This window comes from Gastrolobium bilobum, unplaced genomic scaffold (assembly GCF_033153095.1).
Source record: "Gastrolobium bilobum isolate Gb01-03AN ecotype WA unplaced genomic scaffold, APGP_CSIRO_Gbil_v1 utg1531, whole genome shotgun sequence".
NCBI lineage: Eukaryota > Viridiplantae > Streptophyta > Magnoliopsida > Fabales > Fabaceae > Gastrolobium > Gastrolobium bilobum.
This window is the reverse complement of record NW_026896587.1, coordinates 127,501-136,364: the sequence shown is the minus strand read 5'-3', so window position 1 is coordinate 136,364 and position 8,864 is coordinate 127,501. Positions and strand designations below refer to the sequence as shown.

Here is an 8,864-nt window from a genome sequence, read left to right as displayed (position 1 = left end):
CTGGAACAAGCATCTAAAATAATAATAAAATAATTATGATATGAAAATATACTAACTAATAATGAGTAAATCAACTATGATAATTTTCTTCTTTCTCTTTTATCCCCAATCAGCATTGATTTACCACTCTAAGGTTAAGATCCTATTACATAATATCATTATATTAAATAACACGACACAAATCTCAAAACACTATCAAATAGAAAAAAAAAAAACTAGATTAGTTAATGAAGATAAATAATTTACAAACATTTAAATTACTCACATATCCTAATCATATTTTAAATTATCATTAACAATCGTCCATTTAACATCATTAATCAAACTTTACAAGTTGATCAAATATTTTGAACTGATTTTTTTAAATCAAATCTAAAACAAATTCTTCCCCATTCCTTGCCTACAATTCAAAGGGAAGTTTTAGCAGGCTCGAAGGGAAAATTTCCGTTTAAGAGTAATGTTCTTTTCACCTCCCTTCATACCCTCAATTTCATAGGATATTTTTTACTATATCCAAAACCATCCATTATCCAACATAAACAAGGATTGTCATCCTACTAAGTAAAAACACTCGATTCAAAATCTTCATCACATGAATTACCGGATATTAAAGTAAAATGTCGAACAAACAAATTTTGGGGGAGAGGAACTAGTATTGACTCCAATGACAGCTAAAATAACTAACACCAAAAACTGGAGCAGATTTCATTATATTTAAGGAGCATTTGAACTAGTTGGCGCTCCAAAACCACCAGCACCACGACCGAAGCCAGGCCTTCCACCAGGACCCTGCAACAGTGTCAAAGCATACAACATGATTCAAGAAAACTCATATACAATAACATATCCATGACAAAGGAAATCTACTGCACACAAGAACCAGCTACAGACTTGTTATTAACATCTGTACAATACAGCTTCATGCAAATAGTATATAATAGCATTCTGTAAATGATAATTTGTCTCAGACCATCCAAATAAACTCGTCACTTCAAATGGAAGAGAAAATCGACATTGAACGTGAATTACAAATAAACCTAAAACTTCCGGCCAAACTTCAATCACCATAATTTGGATTAAGAAGCTAGCTAGTCGCAACATACCATCTTCCTACCAATATAAAGAATGCCATGAAATGAATAAAACAACAACCCATAATCACGTACAGAAAAAACTACAAAACTACATATTTCAAATTAAAAAAAAAAAACTATAGATTTCGAATCACTGAGCCACTGAACCAATTGACCAAATGCCGCACATCATCATTAGAAGGTTCAAACATGCATTAAAAATACCCATTTGTTCCCACAAAAGACATCTTATATGTACAAATATACCAAAGCTTGTATAAACAAAACAAGCACAGAAAAAAAAAACAGCTTCATAATGAAAACAAGGCCACAAAGTAATGACAACCAGAAGCAGAGCAAACCAACCATGGCGACAAAAGCAAATACTACGTAAACAATAAGATTTCAAAAACAACCAATAATCAAAAAATAAAAATAAATGAATATACAATCCTAGTAAATAAATAAACAAAGAGAACATAATCTTCAATCACATTAAACCATGGTGCAACGAAATTACCCCAAAAGAAGGCCTGTAGTCAGCAGGTGCACCACCCTTGTCTCCAAAGTCACCACCAGGACCCCGGGGACCTCCACGGTATCCATCACGGTCACCAAATCTCCTTTCTCCATCAAAGCGAGGTGGACCCCTGTTCAAAGATTCATTACACACATTGCAATCAAACAGAGAAATACAACAGCATAACATAACAACGTTAAATTACCTAGGACGATCGCCGGGTGGGCCACCAAATGGTCTTCCAGCGGGCTTAGCTTGCTTCTTCAGAGTGGCTGGAACGATTTCAGATGGAAGATTGAGGTAAGTCCTGAGGAACTCAATGCCATCGTTGGTTAGGAACCAGTAATAGTGCATCCAAGCAAATGTCTCCCTCACGTACTCCCTCGATTTGAAACTTTGCATCAGCTTTATCACCTGAAGATTCGGCACATCAATCTCCGGGTGCTTTGCCAGATTGTAGTCCTTCTTCGCAAAGCAAACTCCCTCTAAATAAATAAAAAAAACCATCAAATTCACGATTTGAAGTTTTAAACACAACACAAGACAACGCAATCATAAAGTATTGATAGAAGATGAAGGGACCTTGGAAGAGGTATTTGCATATCTCTCTACGGTTCTTCTCAGTGATGATCTGAACAATTTTAACCAAAATATATAAATAAATTAAACAAAACAAATAAAAAATCGTATGCACAAATCGATTCAACCAATGCAAACAAATCCCAAGTTGTATTAACAAATTAAGAAGATAAGATAATTATCAAATACCATGGTTGCAAGGTTGAGGCGGCAACGAAACACAGCTCTGCGACCACTCCCACACCTTTATCCCTTTGCTGCGATAGAAACCCTAATTCCAGCTACTCCACGTTTATAATGGACTTTTCAGTTCTCATCTTCCCAACAGTTAGGGCTTTTTTATGGTTCTATTCATGGCCCAAAATTAAGCTTTCTTGTAACTTCCCCAGCCCATAACCATATCCAAGACCCAACTTGCTTTCTTTTTTTGGCCCATCTAAGTTGCTATTTATTTAATATTCTTTTGATAATTAAAAATAAAATAAAATCATTTTTTTGGGTAAACTGATGACAGAAAATAAAATAATTTTAAATTAACTATGTAACGAATCTTAAACTAATTATAGATGAGCTTAACAGTTGACAAGCATATTGTAAATTCACTTATACTAATACTAGTGCATTACTCGTGCGATGCATGAAAGAAAAAGATCAAAAAATTTGTCGGCGAGCGTCGTTAACCCTAAAAGAAAGAATATGTCATTATTTTCCTATATATATATATATATATATATATATATATATATATATATATATAGAGTATTACCCGTTCGATGCACGGGGGGAAAAAGAAATCAGTTAGTCTATCTCGTAAAAATTAACGCAAATCGTAAAAGTATATCGCTGCATTTTATGCAATTAAGATAATGAATGGCCTTTTGAATTACCACATTTAACTTCAACTATTAAGTGTGTATTGGAACATTAAACGTACTAACTCAAATATTTGTCAACTCTTCGTGTACAAAAAGTTGAAATTAGGTACCTCGTCGTGTTAGTTGGACAGTAACGGCCCTCCGGACAGAGCCCATTTTGTCATTTCTAACTGTCAATATTTTATATAAATATTGTTTGTTTGACAGTAAATATAAGAGAGAGAACAAACGTGTTGGCGGGCTAACCCGCCCATTTGGAAGTTGGGGTGGGCCGGCCCTTCGGGCCAAGCCTATTTTGTCACCTTTAAGTGTCAGCATTTTATATCAACATGTAATAACTGAAGAGTTGTCTCTAAATTGACTTTTCTGAAGTGGGTGTATTTGTGACATATATATTAGATGAAGAGTTGGCAAATATTTGAGTTATTACGTTTAATATTATAACAAACACTTAGCCGCACAAATACGGATTTGTTGGACAGTAAATATAAGAAGAAGAAAAATGTGTTGGCAGGTGAGGTGGGTCGGCCCTCTGGGACGAGACCAATTTGCGACCTTTAACTGTCAATATTTTATGTCAGCATATAAAGTTTTTATATTTAAAATTAATAAGTTATGCTTGATTTATATTTTAAAGTCACATATAATTTTAAAAAAATAAATATAATCATAAGTGTAAGTTTACTTTGGTTTTAAGTATATATATTCAATTATTTGATTTTACTTTCCAAAAACTTGGCCGGTATTATTCAACAACTTGATATCATGACTAATTCTTTTGATTGTAAGTGTAATAAGAGCACCGGTTAAAAAGAATAAATAAATAAAAATCTTTCCATTTGTTTGTCTCTTAAAATTTAACACAAAACATAAAAGTATATCTCTGCATTTTAGCTTGTCTTATAGTCATTCAGAAATTACATAGTTTGACTCGGCTTCTTTCAGTATTTATCAAAGATGGACTTTCATTTATCACAATCTCATTGTTCATCTTTTTAGATGCTTGTTTATGAAATATTTACAACATTAAATCCAATTATCATAGTCACATAAAGACGGGTTTGTTATACAGTAAGTGTTGTCGGGCAGGGCGGACCGAGCCTATTTTGCTATCTCTAACCGTCAGCATTTTATATCAGCATATAATTTGTTTTTATATTTATCTACAAAAAAAAAGGTTCTTATAGTTGCGTCTATATTACTATGTATTTTATAGTTGCCTCTAAATCGATTCTTTGAGATATGCGTATTATTGAATATATATTAGATGAAGAGTTGAAAAATATTTAAGTTATAACATTTAATATTCTAACAAACACTTCATAGTTGGCAGGCTAAATAGTATTAAAATAATAATATACTGCAAAATATTGAATGGTCATTTCTTTTAATTGTGTAATTAATAAGAATAAATAATTATTTTTTTGCTAGGATTTTTGGTCGTAGTATTTGAAACTTTACAAATTAGTATTTACAAAATTGAAATAAAATTTAGGAATTTAATTATAAAAGATGAAAAGTGGAATTTTAATTTAATTATAAAAACTTGTTGGCAGGCTAACTCGCCCGTTTGATGGGCTGGCCCTTTAAACGTTTGATGGGCTATCTCGCTCGTTTGATGGGCTGGCCCTTTAAAAGATCAATATACTAGTCTCGTACTAGATATATTTGTCTTTAAGACAGAACATACATAAAATATAATTTACTTCATTCTATTCAATTTTTGCTTTTTTTTTCCTAGGTAATTCAGTTTGTTAGGTTACAATTAATGATTTTATATATCTTTAACACTCCCCCTCACAAGAGAACCTAATTGCGCTTGAAAGATAAATGATGCATCAAGCTCAGCCTACCTGTACTAAGAAATTTCACAAAGAAAATAGGGGACAGCGAGGATCAAACTCGGGATACCATGTAAAGAACCAATTTAACTCAAACACTTAAGCTGTTGTTAGATGAAGCTACATTAATGAATTTATATATCTCTAACAGTACATAGATGCGCAAAAACATCATTATTTAATTATTGGACAAATGAATAATTTTCGCCATTTAACAAATGGGGGAGGTTATACTTACTACCTCTTACTATAAAATCTTAAATATTGATTTTCATCAATCTAACGGTTATAATTTATTAAAAACTGTGATCCAATAAATTATAACCGTTAGATTGACAGAAATCAACGGTTAAAATTCGATAGTAAAAAAAAAAAGGTAATAAATATAACATTTCCCTTAACAAACAATCTTTTTGAATTTTGATAAATTTTAATTAAATTCTAAAATTCTTTAGCATTACTCATTTGAAAAGTTCACCATATCTTAACTACGAGGTACATACAAAACAACACCCAGGGATGTGGCCAGATTGGCATGCCAAATTGATATCTTTCTCTTGTGTATGTTTTTGGTTGGAGGGAGAACGTGCATGTGGTAAGTCAATGCTTTTTCTATAAGAAAGATTTGTTATATAAAAAGACGCGGAAATGTAAAAGGCAAATCCATTATTATCATTCAGAAACCAACACATGTACAGTCAAATAGCAATTGAAGATGTGTAGAATATCTTCAAAATCAAACTTTCCTACTGGTTGCAATCGCCTTTATTTTATATTTTTTTCCCTCTTCCATGTCAAAACACTCAATAAACACTTCACGCTTGGTCATATATAATACATAATATATTATCTTCACTCATATTTGGCAATCTTTCCAATCTCAGCAATCAAAAGGAGAAGGAGCAATCTCTGAAAACCCTTCCTAGTTAGAGAGATCATAGGGAGCGTAAGAAAAAGAGTGGGGACTAAGGAAAAGGAGAAAGTGTGTTTGTTCCCATATTTGATGAATTTGGAGGTAGTTCTTCCCCTCCAAGTTGTCCTTCAACACTGTCCCAGAAAAGAAAGCTAGGACAATGTTGTTGGGTCTCAACCCACTCATTCAACTCTTGTCTCTGCAAGCACTCCAGTGCTATTTCTCTTTCCTCGTCCATATTGCAAGACTGTACTTCAATTGGCACCATGTTTTCCACGTTCTCTAACAATGGTGGTAGATAATTCGTATTATCCATGACTGCAGCTGCTGTAAAATTTGCCGCTGGATGAGGAGGAAGGGCTTGGACTTGATGGTGGCTTAAGTTCCACGTTTCAGAGCTCAAACCCATAGTATCTTGAAAGAGTTCTCCTCGTACATTGGTATCTGCTGTTGTCCCATCTAGTGAACTAGTGTCAAACATAAATAGCGGGCATGTGGAAGAAAATAGGGTTTCTTGTACCGGTGGTGGTTTTGCTGTTATATTTTCTTGGTTGACAAAGTGATCTAGTTGATTCGAATTATAATTGAACAGGGTATGATCAACACTTTGTGAAGTGCTCATTGAAGGCACCGAAGGCTTTCGTATTTTCTTTTTGATCCATGAATTCCAATAGTTCTTTATTTCATTGTCAGTCCTACCAGGCAAGTGGCTTGCAATGTGAGCCCATCTGCATTTCCCATTCACAAGAACATATTATATAAATTAATTAAGCATATATAAATCTTAGATAAGATGTTTAGTATATATATATATAATCGTAATTTTGAAGCATATATATATGTCGAGATAAACGTGCCATTAAGTGAAGAGATAAGATAGTATTTTAGTTGCTTATGAAAACGGATTTCAATAAAATATTATGAAGAATGTGGAGGTGGGAGGCTGGGAGTGTACACACACTGAAAACGGACAAGTAAATTTCAACTAACAGAATTTACCAGCTTAACTTCACCAAAACTGTACCTCCGATCGAGGCTGATAGCTCCTTCAGATATATACAAAATTGCATCTTCAATTAATTATAGCTGTTTTAAGGAATAAATTCCAAAGATTTGTTTTTACAATATTGAGTTATATATATATAGCTAGTGTTAATAAGTCTCAAGTACATTTCTACATGTTCTATTCCCATTAACCACATACTAGCTATATGATTACTTTTTCCAAATTTCAAGCGGGGTTTCATATACTTTCTGAAATTTTCACATTATAATCAATTTGGAAAGTTGGATTGGGTCGTTGGTAGCTATAGAACTCGACTCAACCATATTTAGGCTGCTTCAAAGGAAGAAGAAAGGGATATATAAGACCACACAATCGGACAGAAAATGCAATTAAAGAAGAGCAAACAAGGAAACAATGGACTTATGATAATTCAAAATACTTGGTAGAGCTACAGTCAGTAGTATTTGATTAAAATTAACCTGTTGCCAACGACCCCATGAAGGCTTATAATTAACTTCTCCTCCTCAGGTGTAAACCTGCCTCTTCTAATATCAGGCCTCAAATAATTAATCCATCTCAGGCGACAACTCTTACCACATCTTTGAAGCCCTGATTAAATCACACCAAACATATATTATATATACAAACCAAAGGTTGATTTATAATCACAAAAATTAGTAGAGAGAAATCCTATATACATATCATCAAGCAAGGAAGAAATAAGAGATGATCAAGAAGTTTTGTATATATTTATATATAGATTATAAGACAGACCTGCTTTCTCTGGAACTTCACTCCAGCAGCCATAGCCATGAGTGGTAATGTATCTAATGAGTTTCTCATCTTCCTCGGGGGACCAAAGCCCTCGCTTAACCTTCTGTTGGTTGCAGCAAGAATGATGACCCATCTTAATTTCTAGGCCTTCTTCTTCTTCTTCTTCTATTCCTGTCTTTAATTTAATCTTGTTCCCTCAGTGTCCTAAATTGCCTGGATCAAATGCGGGGATTTGTGTGAAATAGTTAGGTGTCTCTCTCTCTCTCTCTTCCCTTCTTTAAAAATGAGGGGAAGTACAAGGCAGAGCCGACATTTACAACCAGGTGGGGTCCATGCAAGGGACCCAGATCTCCATCTAACCGTAAAATGACGTTCCAGCAACTTTATTCTCGCTAGTGTTGCCATTTTCTACGTACATTGTAGTATTACGTAACCAAGACAAAGCCCTTCCACATCAACAAAGTCCCAAAATAAATAATTAGAGGAGTGGAAAAAGAAAAAGGAGGGAATATTGCAGGTTGTTTCATGCACCTCCTTCTCTACCTGTCTGCACACATCAGTGTAGCTAATAATGGATTTACTATGTGAAAGTGATGGGAAGGATTAATTTAGAAACTATTGCCAATTAGTAAATTGCAACAGTTTCATGTAATCTTGTAGTACAAAAAACTAAATGCTCGTCTCGTAAAATAAAACACACTCATGTATTGTACACGACAATATATGAAGCTTCTTAATAAAGATATATAATGTATTACTGTCCTTTCTTTATGATAATTTACACGTTATGAAAATGAAATCTTTGAGCACTCATGCAGATTTTGCTTAATGCTTACTATAATATCTTGGTTAACCTGCCCAAGACCTCATGGCTCTAATAGTATTTACTAAATGTATTGCCGACGGAGGGATAGCGTTATATTTCATATATTCAGAAAGCAATTGATCACATTTTAAATCTTTATTTCATGGCTTACAGTAGAATCCTCTGAGACAGTATATATATGTTATATACATGTGTGAGAAAGACAGAAAAATCAGTTCGTTTGTTTTATGATTTAAGCAAGCCCAAGCTAATAATTATTTTGACTTGATTGTGTCTTCATTTAACTAAGAAGGAATAATAATTTCATTTATGTTGTTGGAATAACGCGTATAAATAACATGATTGATGTCAATTAAAGATAATAGCCTTAATAGGACTTGTAAATTTCAGTTTGTAGATTTCACAGATTGGAAGTTACAATTATTATATGTACTATAAAAGCCATAATCATTATTGA

At 33.4% G+C, this 8,864-nt stretch overlaps 1 protein-coding gene across 1 annotated transcript; it reads right to left on the bottom strand.

Moving 5' to 3' along the window:
- Positions 1–326: 326 nt before the first annotated feature.
- LOC133300786 (uncharacterized) lies at positions 327–7,714 on the bottom strand. The gene is made up of 8 exons (XM_061500376.1): positions 7,582–7,714; positions 7,287–7,416; positions 5,855–6,529; positions 2,417–2,429; positions 2,176–2,224; positions 1,799–2,078; positions 1,594–1,723; positions 327–789 (listed from the first exon to the last, which is right to left on the bottom strand). The coding sequence occupies exons 1-8, from the start codon at positions 7,712–7,714 to the stop codon at positions 715–717; spliced, it is 1,485 nt and encodes a 494-aa protein (XP_061356360.1). The 3' UTR covers positions 327–714.
- Positions 7,715–8,864: the final 1,150 nt, after the last annotated feature.